The sequence below is a fragment of the Vulpes lagopus genome, chromosome 11, assembly GCF_018345385.1.
Source record: "Vulpes lagopus strain Blue_001 chromosome 11, ASM1834538v1, whole genome shotgun sequence".
NCBI classification, from domain to species: Eukaryota; Metazoa; Chordata; class Mammalia; order Carnivora; family Canidae; genus Vulpes; species Vulpes lagopus.
The window spans coordinates 57,849,414-57,866,919 of NC_054834.1; the positions used below are offsets into that span (position 1 = coordinate 57,849,414).

Sequence of the window (17,506 nt, forward strand, 5' to 3'; positions counted from 1 at the left end):
TGTTCACTCATGCCACCTAACGGGCAAGAGCCTACAACGGGAGCAAGGATTCCCACTCAAGGTGCTTACCCATTGATGGTGGATGCCATGAATACAAGGTAGGGACCCAGGAGGCTTTTCACCAGGGGCAGGGGGATGGCGGCAGCTTCATCTATCACCACAAGCTCAGCCTGACCCAGCTTCACAGCATCTGCAGGATGTATATACTGTGGGGAAGAAAAGCTTCTATTATGACCCAGCCACCCCAGGGCCATGGCTGTGATCCCTGAGGCCTCATAAAGGCCACTCTCTGTCCTACCTCCGCCTACCCAGTTCTTCTTCCCTTCACTCCTCCTTTCTACTTTTCCTTGACAGGAGAAAACAGAATGGGCCTGGAGCCAGACACCTGGGTTCAGAAGTTCAACCACCAATTACGTGCCCCTGGACAGGTCACTTAACCTCACAGCCTCAGACTCTGCCTGTAACGTGAAGGAAATACCTACCTGATAGCTGCTTGAGAGAAAGATCAGGGAAATCTGGAAAAATGCCCTGGCTGGTGCCTGGCCTAATACTGATAGCACTGTTTCTTCAGGGCTTCCTGCTATTTTTAAAGTTGGTGCAAGGTCACAAAGAGGTATTTTACAGTTGACCTGACCAGCCAACTAACATAAAGACATACAACCTCACTAGAAATGAGTGCAATGCCAAAGACAACACGGAGATCCCATTTCGCATGCAGACAGGTAAAAATTAAATAGTCATAAAACAATCCATGTTGGTAAGAACTTGAGGAAAACAAGAATTTAAAAACAAAAATGCTGGTGGAAAGGTAAACTGGTATACTTTTAAAAAGAAGAATTTATTTATTATTATTTTTTAATTTATTTTTATTTATTTATGATAGACATAGAGAGAGAAAGAGAGGCAGAGACACAGGCAGAGGGAGAAGCAGGCTCCATGCCGGGAGCCCGACGCGGGACTCCATCCCGGGACTCCAGGATCGCACCCTGGGCCAAAGGCAGGCGCGAAACCGCTGAGCCACCCAGGGATCCACCTAAAAGGAGAACTTAGCAAAATCTAATAAAGGGGGCAATCTATGCATACCCTAAATCCAACCGCTCCACTCCTAGAAACATAAACAGTAGTATAAACATATAATGCTTCTAATCAATCAAAGCTACAAGCTTTAATCTGGACAAATCTTATAAACAAATGCTGAGTATCAAGGCAGGCCGAGAAAGGACAAGCGCATGTTAACATTCATGGATGCCTAATTACATAGTAAAATACAAACACACAAACTGAAAGGAAACACCCCAACCCAGAGCAGAGTTACCTATGGGGAGTGGCAGACAGACAGAATGGGATGGGGAGGGGTACAAGAGGGGCTTCACCTATGTCTCTGACACTCTAGATCTTTAATACAAAACTAAAAATGACTTTTAAAATATGGAACAGAGCAAACAACAAAGTTTCAACATTTCTTAGGCTTACGTGCCTGGATTCTGAGTGTTACCTTCACCTTTTTCTGAAGTATTTAATTACAAATAAGATCTAACTGCTTTGTGGGAAGTTGAAGGATGGATCAGGGAAACAGCAACTCCACTCAACTCTAACAGCAAATAGACACTCTCCATAGGGCCCCATGTCTTGGACTCTTAAGGGGAAAAACTCAACAAGCACCTCATAAAAGCAGCAGAAAGCAGCCCCCCGGAGAGGCGTAGCCGACTTTAACCTAATATGCGTCTTTTTCTCAATTTCCAGCAAGGAGAAGGAGGCCTCAAAGGGACCTGTGTGGAGCCTCATAAAAAGTCAGGTCACCTCTTCTGTATTTAAAGTCCAGCCTGGAGACAAAGAGATTCTGGCCATTTAGGGGGTCTCTGATTACAAATCCAAAGAGCAGCAAGGGCTGAACCTGGGCATTTCAGGGTAACGTTGTCTTTCTTTGGTTTGTGTATATCTTTGTAGAACTTCAACAGGTCTCTGTATTCTCACTACTGGTCACCAGCCTTCCATGCCACCCCACCCCACCCCACCATCAGACTTCTCTCCTTTCAAAAGGTGAGGCTGAGGGAATCTGGCAAAAGTGGGAAGAAATGTATAGAATGAAGAGATTTTAGAAAGAGACCTAGTAAGGAAAAATTAAGATCCTTAGGTAAAAGGTATAAAAACCATTATTTACAATCTGGACCTCTGATGAAATGTATACCTCCTTGACAGGCATATACACATGCCTTCACAGGCATACAGGTCATAAACTGCCAAGTTTCCCTGGCCTGCTTCCCACCCCAAGTCCAAAAATAATCGATGAGCCTCCTGCACTAGAAGCCCAGGGGCCTCCATCCCTTCTGCAAGCCTGTCACACTGATACTTCTCTACAACTGAACAAAATTACAGCCTTTAGACAAGCGCAGACCGTTCAGGCTTCCAGAGCCCTGGAGATTTATAGGGCTTTCAGGGAAACACTGTTTAAAAAGGAAAATAGGCCACTGGCTAAACCACAAAGATTCAGAGTACATCTTGCAAAGTTCTTTTTTCCTTTTAAATGGAGAAGCTATTGTTCTAGTTACAGATGCACCATGTCAAAATCTACTTTAAGCAAAAGCAGAATTAATGTCAGAACGGCGACTGCAGTTCTTTTAGCTGATCAGCATGCTCACAATCCCAAGACTTACTCAATTTTCAAAGGATAAAACTGTAACTTTCCAACCTGGCTACATTCATTTGTTAGTTTGTTTGCAAGTTTTCCTTGAGAAGAGATTGAAAATCTGCATCAAGTTTGTCATAAAACAGCAACACTGTATACACCATTACACAGGACATAAAATGACAGTATTAAACACAGCAGGACACTGGCTCCACCCAGGGGTTTCAGAACTGGCCTCACCTGAATGGTCTGCCTATGTTCTCGGAACACATTCACTCTGATCACTGCTTTGTTAAATTCAGGATTGAGAGACTGAATGATCTCATAATCCAGATGCTCCTGATGGAGAGAGTCAAATCAATGACAAATTTTAGAAACTAAAAGTAAACAGGCATTCCAAAGACTTGACCTAGATTTAAACCCAGCACTGAATCCAAGTAAGTACTTATCCTAATTTCCTACCTGATATTGCAGAGCGTCAAATCCTTTAAATACAAACTCAAACAGAGTGTGGAGGTTATCAGGGCTTGGGGAGGTAACAAAGATATTGGAGTACCTATTAAACAAAAGAAAAGGATGAATTTTATTTTTTTTTTTAAGTGATCAGAAATCCAAAAGGGCCATTTAGGGAACATAAGAGGAACATAACATAATTTCAGTTTGTCCGGTCACACAGGTGATTATCAGAGATAATGGCAGAAAGAAAGAACGCTTTTTAGGGAGGAAAAGTAAAGCAACTCCAGATCTGAGTGTATTTTTCCTCCCAAATGAATGGAAACACATGAACAACATGAAGGTAGCATGTCCTGGCAATTAGCTCCTGACATCTGTGAAAGCACACTGCCAAGAGGTGCCTGGACACAACTCCCTCAGTTTGCAGAGCCAGCGTGCTACCTCTCAAGCCTATGTCCTGGGACAAGAGGGTGGCCTCACAGTCATCACTAGCTGTGCTAAGGGGGTATCAAACCATGAAGCCAGATGCTCAGGTCAAGGCCATAGCGGACATGCAGGGGACCCTGGGTGGGTGTAAAGGATGCTAAAGGCTAAGGTGCTGACTGCTACCGCCAGGCAGCAAGAACTAGAGACTACCAGTCAGGGGCTGTGCTCAGCCCCAGCACTATCACCACTGACTTGCTGGGGTATCTTCGGTGACTCCTAAAACTCCCCAAGCCTCGGGTTATCCAACTGTGAAATGCTTACGAACTCATTAGGAGCACCAAGGAAGACAATGCACATGAGGACATGGTAAATTCTAGGTCTATTTCTGTATGTGAAGTTGGAAGTACACACTCTCCTGGCAACTACATAAATCTTCCACCCAGAGCAAAAGAACAGAAAAGGGGACACCTGGGTGGCTCAGTGGCTGAGCGTCTTCTTTCCGCTCAGGTCATGATCCCACGGTCCTGGGATCAAGTCCTGTATCAGGCTCCCCCACTGGGAGCCTGCTTCTCCCTCAGCCTATGTCTCTGCCTCTCTCTATGTCTCTCATGAATAAATAAATAAAATCTTAAAAAAAAAAAGAACATCACACTCTCAAATGAAGCTCCTCGAAAGCAAACAAAATCATTAAAATCATTAAAATCAAACAAATCAAATGTGTACTTTTCACAGTCAGCAAAGATGGTCATATACATTCCCATCTCCTGAAGAGTTTTAAAATTTCTTACTCCTGTTTCTTTGCTTTTGTACATCTGCCCAACTTTTTGTATGTGTTCAACTTTAAACAGTGATCACAAAGGTCCTGGCGAATGTATACATGTGTGCCTGCACATACAGTTTCGGGGCAGGGTGGGGGGAAACAGTGTCGCTGTTTCTAAACGGGAACCCACAACCCAGAGAAATCACACAGGAGCCTGCAGAGACCCAGGAACAGTCTCCTGGTCCCCTGACCTCCACCCTGCACATTTATTACTCAGAGCTCAGACTTCCCAGAGGGAGAAAGACCTCCTTACCCAAAAGCTACTGCCCCAGCAATAGCCAACCCCAGAGCTGCAGACTTGCCCCTTCCTCGGGCAGCCGTGAGCGCAACAGTACTCCTCAGGGTCTTTTCAGAGATCCCCTCGATGAACTTCAAGACAGCTTTGGCCTGTTAACAGAGAATCCCATTAGGTGAACTTTGAGAAAGACCGAGTTCCAGCCATCTGCCATCACTACTGTGGAGACGTTGAGGCTACATCAAAGGGGCCAGTTCTTGCAGGCCAGGAAGCAAGGCTCCGCACTCGGGCCTCTTAAGGCCTGGTCAACTCCTCGCAGTCTCAAGGCTCTAAATGCCTTTCAGGTGCTGGCAACACCCAATTCACATCTCTGGTCTGGACCTCTTCCCCCGACCCCATCAAACTCCTGTATCCACGCAATTGCCCCTACATGTCTCTACCTGTACATCTGCCACACTGCTCAGACTGTCCCCGCTCCCACCTCCTCCAGCTACAGCCTTCCCCATCTCAGTTACCTGTCCAATTGCTTAGGGCAAAAGCTTCTCCATTTTATCCTCACACATGATTCACCAGCCAAGCTTGCAAGTGCTACCTTCAGAATATATACAAACCCCACCACTCCTCATCAGTGTCCTCCACTACCACGCTGGTCAAAGCACTATCCTGTCTTCCCCCATTACTACAACAGGCTCCTAGCCTTTCTGCTTCCACCTTTGTTCCTCTATGGTCTAGACACAATATAGCAGCCAGAGGGATCCTTTTAAAATTCAGCCTGGGGATCCGTCTGGCAGCTGTGCTGAGAAACTGTCCATGAGAAACCCTCAGTGGGTGCTCACCTCTCAGAGAGTAAGTGTCAAGCCCTCTAGGGCCACATGGCTGTGCCTGTCTTCTCCTACTCCTCTGCTCACTCTGCTTCTGCCCAGGTAGCCTGCCTGCTGGTCCTCCAGCATGCCAGGTAGAGACTCCCACTTCGGGCCTATGCACCCAGTGGCCCCTCTGCCAGAAGCACTCTCCCTCCTGACAGCCCCACAGCTCATTTTCCCAACTCCTTCAAGACTTTGCTCTAGGATCATCTTCTAAAGGAGGCCTCCCAGAACTGCAGCCTCCGCCCACCTCTTGCACTCCCGATCCCTCTTTGGTGCTGTTTGTGTTCTTCCATTGTACACAGCACCTTCTACTACACTGGCCTGTTTCCTTGACTGCCAGTCTCCTCCCACCAGAACATACGTAAACTCCATGAAGCGGGTGTGCCCCTCCTTTTTACCACTAAGCCCAGTGCCTAGGGTAGTGCCTAGCACCTAGGAGGACGAGAGCAAGAAGCACTGAATGAGAGGAGGAACCACAACACTAATCAGGGGCCAAACCCTACTCCCCGACTGCGGTCTGCCCTGGGAACAGGCCGAGGCCGGGAAGAAGGCCAGATGCTCCAGCCTGGCCTGTGTGGTCCTGAAGAAGTTGCCCTGCACACCCAGGCAGCAACAGTAAGACACTGAAGGGATGTAAGTCCAGGCAAATGGAAGGGCAGGAAGGGGACAAGCTCTATGAAGCCAGTCTCTCCAGACAGACACACACACAGGAGCTCCAGGTCCTGCTCATCCTGACTTGGCTTTTGCCTGAACACTGTATTTTGCTTTTTTGTTGCTTACTATAGAGAAGTTTTAAATCAACAAAACACAACCGGGAAAAATCCACTAACATAATAAAAGGGGAAGACATATGGACTAAAAACGCATTCTTGGGGTGCCTGGGTGGCTTAGTCAGTTGAGTGTCTGACTCTTGGTTTTAGCTCAGGTCACAGTCTCATGGGTTGTGGGACTGAGCCCCCGCATCGGGCTCCCTGCAAAAAAACTCACATGACAGTAATTATAGTAAAAGAATACCTGCTTCTCTCATAATTAAAGCAACACAAATCAACACACAAATTGGTAGGCTCAGAAGTTTAACCATGGCCAATGCTGGCAAGTTGTAGGGAAAAAGGCGTCTGCACACACTGTGGCTGGCTCCATGAACTAGTGTGACACCCAGTTTAATGCACACACACTCTAATCCAATAATTCTTCTGGAAACTTATCCTAGAAGGTCCTAACAGCATTGTTTGTGATAGCAAAAAAGCTGGGATCAACTCAAATGCCTACTAGGCGACCACTTACACTATATGGTGTAACCCCTGCACATGTTTTTAAAATCTCCATTTCTATACACAGAAAAAGTTTCAAAAGAACAAATGTTAATGGGAGCTGTCTCTGCAGGGTGGGACCGCCAAGCAGAAATATGATCTTCCATTTTTCATGCACATCTTTCACTTTTAGTGATTCTACTATGTATTTCCTTATTTATTTCCTACTGTTTACAGCTTCCCTCTCTTGCCCTTTTTCCATCCTCTTTCATTTCCTCTCTGACAAAGGGGGGCAGGAAGTGGCTCAAAGCAGCCTAGAGTCTGCAGCCTGGGCTGCAGAGAGAGCTATGTGGCCGATAACTCCGATTTCTAGAATGCACAAGGAAATCAGCCTGCTGGGACTCCGCCCCAAATGGGAGGTATCACTGCAGCTGTTTTCCATCATGAGGGAAGAACCCAGGGCCAAGAGGCCTGGACTGTTCCTTTGGCTCAGGCTAGACCAGAACCCTGAACACATCTGACAGCTTGAAGGCCTCTGGGCACTGCCCAGTCAGCTCCCACTCAGCCCAGGGACCGCCAAAGAAGCTGAGTTTACCAGCCCTGGTCACCACAGTGAGCACAGAGATGCATTCTGGAAGCTCCCAGCTAGGCCCCACTATCTGTACCTAAATATCTGGCCCACACTACCACAGGGCCCCATCAGGCCCCACTCTGGAACCAGGGTAAATACAAGGGGCCTCAGGCTCTCCTCTCACTTCTACACAAAACACAAGCAAAAACCTTTATGTCATTAAAACTTAACTGAAACGGAATACAGATATGATATTGCAAAAATCACTCCTCTTTAAATTCAATCCGTCTCCCCTATCTCCCCACACCCCAGACCCTCTATTCCCAGAACTGATGCCCTGGGATGGGCGGGGAGGCAATCCTGGGATTTGCTGTGAACACAGACAATAGAGAACAGCCCTGCTGTTGCTACAGAAGTTCAAGCAAGAGAACAGGTCCCTTCCCCAGGAGGATCCATGTCCTGACTTGTCCTAACTGGGCTTCCATTGCTTTCTGCGTGTTCTGTTTGCCCCGGGCACTGTCTACCCTGGGGCGGAGAAGTTCGGAACACCACACTCACCTGGTCTAGGGTCTTGCAGCAATCCACCAACACGCCCACAGGCTGGGTGTCCTGCAAGCTCTCTTTCAACTCCTTCAGCTCCAGGTCAGAAGGACTAAGACTCTCATCCTACCAGAGAGGAGGGGAGAAGGTTCGCCACTGTCATGGAAGGGTGGGTCCTCACAAAAAACATGGCCTCACCATGATTCCTGGACTATGGGGCTGACTCACCGGGGTCTGGGGAGGTAGGGCCTCAATGCTGGCAGCGTGTGAGGAGATGGGCAGGATGCTGAGCTGATCATCAATGACAAGACACTTCTTACAAGAGGCCAGAGAGAGAATAAATCTGCGGGACAAAACGGTCATGAGGTTTTGGCGGGAGGAGGAGGGCAATGTCTACACAATGAAGGTGGCTTTTCTTCAGGAAAATCATTGGGCCCTCACGTGTCTCTAAGAAAGCTAGAGAAAGCCAAACCCAGTTGGACGGCAGTGCAAGAGAATTCTGAGCCTCCTCTACTAGGCACCTGAACGTGCTTCATACAGCAAACAAGAACACCCAGAACTCTCTTGAGACGGGTTATAAGCACTCCTACTGTGCACAACCGCCACTGGTCTCTGAGTCACACAGCCCTTCCCACACCATCTCAGGTTCACCATCTGAGGACCAAGCTGTCTCAGGCCATTCTTAAATGGGGAATTCCAAACCCACCCCACAAAGGATCACGAGTCACAAAGGAAACAAATCTATACAAGAACAAATTTACCTTCTGCCACAGTAAAGAAAAAAATACAGAAAACGGAGAGGAGGAGAGAAAAGTTCCCTTAAGAAATTAACAGACACTCCTGCGTGCAGGCAAACATTTGTTTGGCTAGAGTTCAAACTCCTCCAACAGTGCAAGAAGAAAGCCTCACGGGCTACGTTCACAGGCTTCCTTCCACTCTATCCAGCAGCACACAGCCACCTCATCACCTACTCCATCTGCTGAGTGAAACAACAGGGACGATGAACACCAGGAAAGCCCCAAGCTCCAAGGCCAGGACTTCTAAACCTCAGCACTAGCAACATTTCGGATCGGGTGACTCTGCTGTGGGGCTCTTTGTTCATTTTAGGCTGATCAACAGCATCCCTGGCTTCTGCTCACTAGATGTCAGTAGCGTTCCCTACCCCCTCCAACCCTCTCCCCCAAGTCATGATAATCAAATGTCTCCAGACATTGCCAAATGTCCCCAAGGAGCAAGACTGCTAGATGAGGACCACTGATCCAGGCCACAGCATCTTAGGGAACACCAGTTTCGCAGGCTGCTAACTGGTGTTCCCTAAAAAAGGGCCCTGTGGTCAAATAAATCTAGGAAAAGATCAGTTAAATAGGTCCCTGCTGCTGCAAGACTTTTCAGAAGCTATGACAGCCTAACGCGAATCTTCACACAGGACAAACCCTACCAGTGTTTCCCAGACATGACTGGCCAGAAACCCTTTTAATATAAAGTCCCTCTTACAATACTAGTGTTCTGTAAAACACATTTTGGGAAATAGTGACCCAGACAAATTACCCCTTGGACAGATGAATAAGCTAAAAGCCAGGGAGGAGAATGACTTGGGTCAAGACCCAGCTCCCCGCTCACTTTCACTGCTTCCAGCTGGCTTCACAACCACCACTGCTGTCAGGAATCTCACCATTCTGGCCCCCTGTGCTCCCTTCCCTCGGACAAAAACACAGCTTTCAGCTGAGTCCAAGACAAAAATATCCTGCCCACCGTGGCTCCTCACAATCCAGGGCCTGGAAGTGTGCCTCAGACCTACCTCTCATTAAACCTTCCCACCACATCCTGATGGGCCTCAGTCCTGTATCTTGAATGCACGTCCTAAAAGAAACAAAATCCATGAACAAAGACATCCCAAAGCAATGCTGAGGCTCCGAGTCCAAATGTGAAGTAGTTCTAACAAGCAGTCCTGGGATCGAGGAGGCGCCAGAGCTACTGCTGGGAATCCACCCCAAGTACCCTGCTGTGCTCAATGGCCTAACTGCTCTTTGCTGGAACAGGGATCATCCAACACTAAGTGCCATGTTTTTTATTTCAACAAACTTCCCCTAAAGTCAACTCCGACATTCTTCCACATTTTATGCAGCATCATAAAATGTATTCATTCATTCAATAAAATGCACATACCAACCGTGTGCCAGACATGCTGGGTATATGCTGGTGTTTAATGAAGCATGATCTCTGTTCTCATGGAGCCTACGGTCTACTGGTTGGGGGGAAACAAATGAGTAAAATTCTGGCAAATGCTACAAATGAAAAACAGGGTGCAGTGACAGCAAATGACAGAGGGGCGGCTACTTACACGCAGTACCAAGGGAAGGGGTGCTCTGAGGTGAGAAGCGGGCAGCCACGTGAGAGGGGGAAGAAGGACACACGAACTGACATGGGCACAAGGTCACTCGTTCACTCACAAGCATTTAATGAGTGTTTACTGAATGCCCAGCACTCTTCCAGAATCTGGGAATGCATCAGTGAGGAAAACAAAATCCCTGATCTTATCAAGTTCAGCAACTAGCACTGGAAGTCAGACAGCAAACAAGTATATACATAACTTCAGGCAGTTGGCAATACTCTGAAGAAAAATAAAGCAGGTCACACATTCCCAACAGGGGGTGAGGAAAGACTCCACTGGGGAGGTAGTATCTGAGCAGGGACCCGAATGCAGTGAGGAAGAGGGCCAAGCAGATATCCCAGTAGCGACAGCAAGTGCACAGGCCTCAGGTGAGAACGTACTGGGCACATCTGAGGACACCTGAGGAAGCCACAGGAGCCACAGTGGCAAGTGATGGGAAGGGCAGTGGTGGCGGGAAGCAGCTACTAAGGTCTGAGGAAAGTCCAGGTTGCTGTGTAAATACAGCTCGTGAAACTCTGAGGCCAAACCTAATGCTATTCCCCAGTAGCACCATGGGCATGACTGAAAACATAAGAATATCCCTATGGCAGTACTGATGGGGTCAGAGACCAGCTGCGCAGCCACTGAGCAGCAGTCCCACTCCTCATCGCGTCCTCAGCTTTGGATGGAAACTACTCCTCCCACAGTCGAAGCTCTTGCCCAACTGGGAATGCAACTGGCAAATGTTCCTTCATTATCCAACAGGATGAGGACTGGTGCAGAAGTCTGTGCATGGTTGCTTTCTTGCAATACACAGACGGAGGCAGTGACATGGCTCTTTGCAGAATTCCATTCCAGAACTGTAACCACCTAACAGCTGCACCACACCCTTAATCTCACTGGTGTTGAATTTGCACATATACCTAAAAGCCTATGTGAAATTCAGAGATGCCCAGGCACTCTGTCATGGCCACTGACATTTCCCCACAGTGACTTTCCCCTTACTTGCAGTCAAAGAGCTCCCAGCCGTGAGCTCATGCTGATGGCTCACTGGAGCTGCCTCAACAGGAATTCTTAAAAGGAGCCCACAGCAAAAACACAGCTTGATCTACATTGCCAGAGTTCAGGTAAAAACCATATACCTACCATGGTCATCGTGTACAACTGCTTGAGTGAATTCATGGTCCGTAGGAGGATGACCACCAGCCCACCACCTTCCACTGTTTCCACGGTTCTGGCCAGCAAGTTTGGAGTCAAAGCTTCAAAATCCTGCAAGAAGGAGACTTTTGAAAGAGCTGGTCATGCAAAGAGCACCCTCAGGGAAGTTTCACCAAGGGCCAGGTGATAAAGTAAAAGGAAGGCCTCAGAACATGAACCCAAGACCACAGTCCCCACCTAACCAGGATGGACACACACACACACCCCCTCCTGAGGGGCAGAGAAGTGAGCCCAGCCCTGGAGAATAGGGGTACCTGGTTTTGTATGTCAAGTGTGTCTAATAATCTCAGACAAAATCCTACTGGGGAAGAAATCCTTCCATCTTCATTGATTCACACTTGCATTTCACAAATACCTCACATTCATTTTCTGACGTGTTTACAAATAGAACCTGACAAAACTCAACTGCACCACATGGGGGAGCCACTGCCTAAAGGAACCTTCTTCCAGGCAACTGGTTAACAGCAGCAGCCTAAGAACACTCCCTACGAATCAGTGGTTGGGTGAGAAGAGGCAAAATGGTCTTTTCTTGTCTCCCAGGTGGGATGCAAGCCAGTAGAATGGGACAACCCACTGGGACATAGAAAGAAGAAAAAAAAAAAAAAAACTTCCAATTTATGATTTTTTTTTTCCCCTCGTTTCTTACACTTTATAAGGTACATTTTAAAATGTATGAATCATAGCAGTGCAATTATACATCATAGAATAAACACATACCAAAATTGGGGATTTGAGCCTAATTCTTTTTCGGGGAAGGGTCGTGCAGGGATTGCCAAGTGTCAAAGAATCAAAGGATAAAACAGAGACTGCCAGAGGTCAAAACAAAACAAAAAACACATGAAACTTAGTCTATTAACTCAACTGGCAAGAGAATACCAGTGAAAAAAATGCACCGGGGGTTCTCTGTGGGGGAAAAAGTGAGGGGATTTTAAGGACTACAAAGAGGGCTGGACGGTGGTGGTGGTGGTGGTTCTGCTGACCAAGTACCTGCAGAGAATGCACAAGTGCACAGGTCTACACATGGTTGGTTAAAAAGGTCCCACCGCTCACTGCTCACTGCAGTCTTCAGCCAGTTCCAGTAAGAATCTGGGGATGTGGGGTCACTTGGAAATTCACAGCACTTTGTTCCTCACCTTCAGCTGGTTAGAACCAGCTGTGAAGCATCTGGGTCAGTTTTGGTATCTCTAGGTAAGTGTTGGTCTAAGTGGAAAAGTTTATTTTTATATAGGGTGAGTCACCAAGTTTGCTCTGGAAAGTGGTCAGGTGTTCTACTGATAATGTTCAGGGGAGGCAGCGTAGGTGAATCTTTCTCTTTACGGTCTACCTGTTCCTGCGGGGAGCCCTCTGCGCTCTGACTCCAGGCACAGGCCAGAGGAAGCCACCCACCTGGAGAACGCACATGCCGAAAGTGTTGCCCAGGATCTTGTGGGTTTCATTGTAGTAGCAGTAGCGAATGTTTGTGGCCGCCACGAACAGTTCGAAGGGGTCATCCTGCTTTATGTTCAACGTCCCATTCTTTATTTTTTTCTGTAGCTGTCGCATTCTTTTCTTCCGGTGACTGCAATCACCCCCACACACACACCCCAGGAGAGCCAGTTAACAAGAGAAGCTAAAAGGGTGGGAGCAGGGGACAGGTTCAATGATCAGCCACCCAGACCTTCAGAGCTCCCAGGGAACTTGGCAACCGGAGGGCTAACCCGTCCCTTTAAAGGTGAAGGAAAGAGTAGAGAAGTTAAGAGGATGGGCTTCAGAGGGAGCCAGGGCTAAGTGCATGTGGGAACCCTGCCATGCTGTCCTGGCACCTTCCACAAATACTTAACTTCCAAAGAAGAGTAACAGAAGGACCTAAACTTCACATCTGGCTCAACCAGAGTCTGAAACCAACCTTGATGGCCTCATTACCTTAGTCTCAAACCGATGCTTCCACTACATGGAAGCTCCCCAGAAGACCTGGGGAAAGGCAGGGTGACCACTGGTAGTTTACTCATCTTTCGTTAATGAACTCATCTACTTCCTTCCCCAGACTGTGGGATCAAGTCCTGAAGAGCAGCTCTGACTATAACAATACTGACAGAGGATATAAGGGTTGGAATGGGATCTGGAGAGCTCTCAGGAATCCCAAACTTCTGTCTTAAAAACCCTGACTATCCAACTGTCATTTAATTTTCTCTACAGGAAGAGAGAAAAGCTCCAGAATTGAGGATGATAACTGATCAAAATGTTACCATAGTTCTCTAACTGAATAGCTGGAACAAAGGCCCTCCCTCTGGGCCTGTATTTCTTCACCTGTGAAAAAGGCAGTTGGGCAGGGTGACTGTCACTGTCACTTCTGGTTTGTGCCTTAGCCCATGACTTATAAGCATCAGCTTGAACCTGGTGCTCAGTCACCTCAAGACAGGGCTGGGAGGGATCCCTGGGTGGCTCAGCGGTTTAGCGCCTGCTTTCGGCTCAGGGCGTGAACCTGGAGTCCTGGGATCGAGTCCCACATCGGGCTTCCAGCATGGAGCCTGCTTCTCCCTCTGCCTGTGTCTCTGCCTCTGTGTCTCTCATGAGTAAATAAATAACATCTTTAAAAAAAATTTTTTAAAGGCCTGGGAGAGCTACAAGAGGCACAGAAGAGATTTTTACAAGTGAAGTCAGATAGGTTAAGAAGCTAAGGCAGATGTGCCCAGAACACTGTGAACTGCCCAATTCTGCACCCATCTGATATTTACCAGCTGTACAGCCAGCTGTACCAGCTGTACATGTCATGTACAGCCTGACACTCAAAAGCCCCAGAAACTTAACAATTCTGCTAACAGGCAACACGCCTTATTCTTAGTCTGTACTAAAAATACTTACCTGCCCAATTATGAAAGAGTATTTACAACAAAATACCTATTATGATTTACAACTACACACAGTGACAGACAGCTAAATGCTAACAATGCCCCCACGTACTGAGATGATGAGTGCTTTTATTTTCACCTTTGTGATTTGTCTGTATTTCTCATATTTCTTCCAAGAAAGCTTTTATATAGATTTTTTTTTAAAGGCAAACGATTTACTCAAAACCTAGTTTCTTTTAGGCAGAATCAAGTCTCTGTTAAGACCAAAGAATGGTAACTAATCAAATTTAGCCTTTGGAACTAAGTACAATTAAAACAATCTTAAAGCCTGTCAAACAATGCATTCAGCTCAACAAATTATTATCTGAGCACCTAGTACAAACATGCCACATCATCTAAAAATATGAAGATATAAAGATAAGCAGGAGAAGCCTCCTAACTAAATGAACTTACCAGTAAAACAAGACCATTTTGCAAATGAGCATATTCCCAGGGAGGGAGAACAGAGGGTAACCAACAGGCACCGATGAGGGTGGAGGCGCCTCAAGGTGTGACTACAGGGTTCAGGAGGAAAGTCTGGGAAAGGAGACAGGCCCTCAAAACTGGGGAACATTTCAGAAGATGATGCCAGAGAGGTGGAAGTGGCATCCCAAGCAGAGGAAGCAGCAGGTGCAAAGGCAGGGAGTGTCCACGGTACAGAGCAGCCAGGGCTAGAGATTCCATTTCAGAGTCAACATCAGAGACAAACACACTTGGGAATAAAGGAGAGAGGAGAGGCCCAAGGACAGAAACACACACACTAGCTGGGCTGAAGGTAGAGGAGATAAGATCAAGAAAAAGAACGGCTGGAGAAAGCAGTCTGAGAAAGCATCATGGAGGCCAAAATGGAGTGCACTTCTGAAGTGACCACACACTGGGTTATCTGCCGAGGAACAGGACTCAGCACCCCAAACTCCTCCAGACACAAAATTATGGGGCAGAACTACCAGGTTTCCACTAGATGGACTCATTCCATCTCCTCAGGCCCAGGGGTGGGCATCTTTCCACAGGAATTTGGGGAGAAATACTGATTTCCAACACTGTTGGACCCCAACTGCTATTTCTGCCATGGGAACAAAAGAACACAGAAAGCTGAGCTGTAGCAGCAAAGAACAGAGCAGACAAGCAGAGCTGAGACCGAGCAACAACCGGGAGCATTAGCGCTCTGGGTCTACATGCTCCAAGGCAGAGCTGCAATCTCAGCCCCGTAGGTATCTCCTAGACTTCAATACACTCCCTTTGTGCCTAAGCCCGGTTGTATCGGAGGTCTGCTATTTACAACTAGGAGTCTTGACTACCGCAGCTTCAGAAAAATCAGAGAAGGGCCAACTGTCCGACACAACACTAAACAGGTGGAGAAAGAGCTCTGAAAAGAAGGAGAAAGAGGGAAAAAAGCTGTTGCGTGAAGTATCAGGCTGCCATGACTTCGAAGAGTACAATTTGGTCACAATGATGGAAGCAGAAGCCAGTGAGCAAAGACAGTGTGGCTAGAAGTGCACGAGGCTTCTGTTTCAAGGTGTGTGGCAATAAAAGTGAGAGAAAATGCGAGCCTGACAGATATAAAACGTGGTATGCAGTTAATCTTTCTTTCTTTCTTTTTTTTTTTTTTGAGACTGGAGAGCTGTGTATATTCACAGGAAAAAAGGAGCAAGTTTCAAAGCGGTATGGAAGTGGCTGGCAGATGAAAGAGGATTCAGGTACTGAAAGAAGTGAGAAGAGATCCAGAGTAGATGAAGGGGTTCTCCGTGGACATGGGAGGAAGCACATCCTCCTCAGAAACAAAAGGCAAAAAAGAGACTGAAAATGCAGAGGAAATCTACGATGGAAAAAGGCAATTGAAGGCACTTGTATTAGCCAGGCATGATCAGCTTAGGAAAGTAAAAAGAAAATCACAGGCAGAAAGCAAGGAATTGAGCTGGGGACTCTATATAGAGCATGGAATGGATTTGAAACTTATTGGCAGGAATGAAGAAAGGACATCAGCTCTACCATTTTCTCTATTTGGAAGTGTCCTCAGAGGTAGCACTTCCCTGATGACCCCTGAAAAACCATGTCAGGGAATCCCTGCCTGGCACTTAATTAAGGAGCAGGAATTTTAAGTGGTATGGGACACTCAGAGGGCCAAACTTACCTGCTAAACCCCAGCTCTTTCTTATAACACCACAGCACTGAAGGCCGAGCCTTCACGGTTGCTTTGGACAACATGTGATGGAGTATGACCACCTGCCAAAGGAAGAAATCTCAGAATCTCAGGGCCAAAAGAGACCTTAGAGACTGCCAGGCCCAAGACCTCATTCGACAGATCTAGAAAGAAAACTGAGGGCCCAGAAAGGGAAGCGCCCCAGGTCACCAGGCAAGTAGTGCACAGGCAGGAGCTAGAAGCCCGGTCACACAAACGTAACCTCATGCTCAGTCCACCCCTAGATCCCCACAAGGCATTTTACTCAAAGGAAACCAGTCAAAGGGATTTAATGCTATGATGTGCTGAAACGGCAGAAGGCCAGTAACAAGCTGTCTCCTCGGGATAAGACACAAACTCAGTCAAGAAGTATACCAGGTCTTACCTGATCCTTTCCTCGGTCCCCGACTACAACAAACAAAGACCTTTGCCGTTCAGCCACTCCATTCTCAATGAGAATCCGAATTCGGTTATCTACCTTCTTCCGCTGCATGGTGAAAGATTATCACTGAAACAGAGAGAAAGGAAACACAACTGGACATGAACACCAGAATCTGGGTGAGGAACATTAGCTGGCAGCCGCCTGTGGGGCCTGGTGGGACTGTGAGGTACATCTGTAAGTATCATTTTACTTAACCCTCCAACTGCTAAGGAACATGTCAGTATCATTTTTAAAAATCAGGAAACTTGGGCAGCCGGGGTGGCCCAGCGGTTTAGCGTCGTCCTCAGCCCAGGGCCTGATCCCAGAGACCCAGGATCGAGTCCCACGTTGGGCTCCCTGCATGGAGCCTGCTTCTCCCTCTGCCTGTGTCTCTGCCTCGCTCTCTCTCTGTGTCTCTCTCATGAATAAATAAATAAAATCTTAAAAAAAATAAAATAAAATCAGGAAACTGAAGCTTGGGAGGTAAAGAATAGGTTTCCTCAGCAGGAAAAGTCAGAAGAGGAGCTGTAATTCACACTTCTGTCCAGGAGTTGGTTTTTTTTTTTAAACTTGAAACAACGTTCCAAAAAATAGAATGATTAAAATATATGATGGCATATTTCTAGAATAATAAGGCAGCTCTCAAAACAACTCTTTCAAAAC

General features: G+C 47.0%; 1 protein-coding gene across 1 annotated transcript in view; it reads right to left on the reverse strand.

Annotated features, from left to right (window-relative positions):
- The window catches only part of NAT10 (N-acetyltransferase 10), a 37,456-nt gene that overhangs the window by 18,013 nt on the left and 1,937 nt on the right, over window positions 1-17,506 (reverse strand). The window contains exons 2-12 of the mRNA XM_041722893.1: window positions 16,808-16,930; window positions 16,375-16,466; window positions 12,763-12,934; window positions 11,305-11,427; window positions 9,586-9,647; window positions 8,016-8,130; window positions 7,806-7,913; window positions 4,579-4,712; window positions 3,089-3,182; window positions 2,867-2,965; window positions 70-206 (exon numbers count right to left, since the gene is read on the reverse strand). Coding sequence (XP_041578827.1) covers window positions 70-206; window positions 2,867-2,965; window positions 3,089-3,182; window positions 4,579-4,712; window positions 7,806-7,913; window positions 8,016-8,130; window positions 9,586-9,647; window positions 11,305-11,427; window positions 12,763-12,934; window positions 16,375-16,466; window positions 16,808-16,915 — 1,244 coding nt within the window. The 5' untranslated portion in view covers window positions 16,916-16,930. The remainder of the gene's footprint in view (window positions 1-69; window positions 207-2,866; window positions 2,966-3,088; window positions 3,183-4,578; window positions 4,713-7,805; window positions 7,914-8,015; window positions 8,131-9,585; window positions 9,648-11,304; window positions 11,428-12,762; window positions 12,935-16,374; window positions 16,467-16,807; window positions 16,931-17,506) is intronic.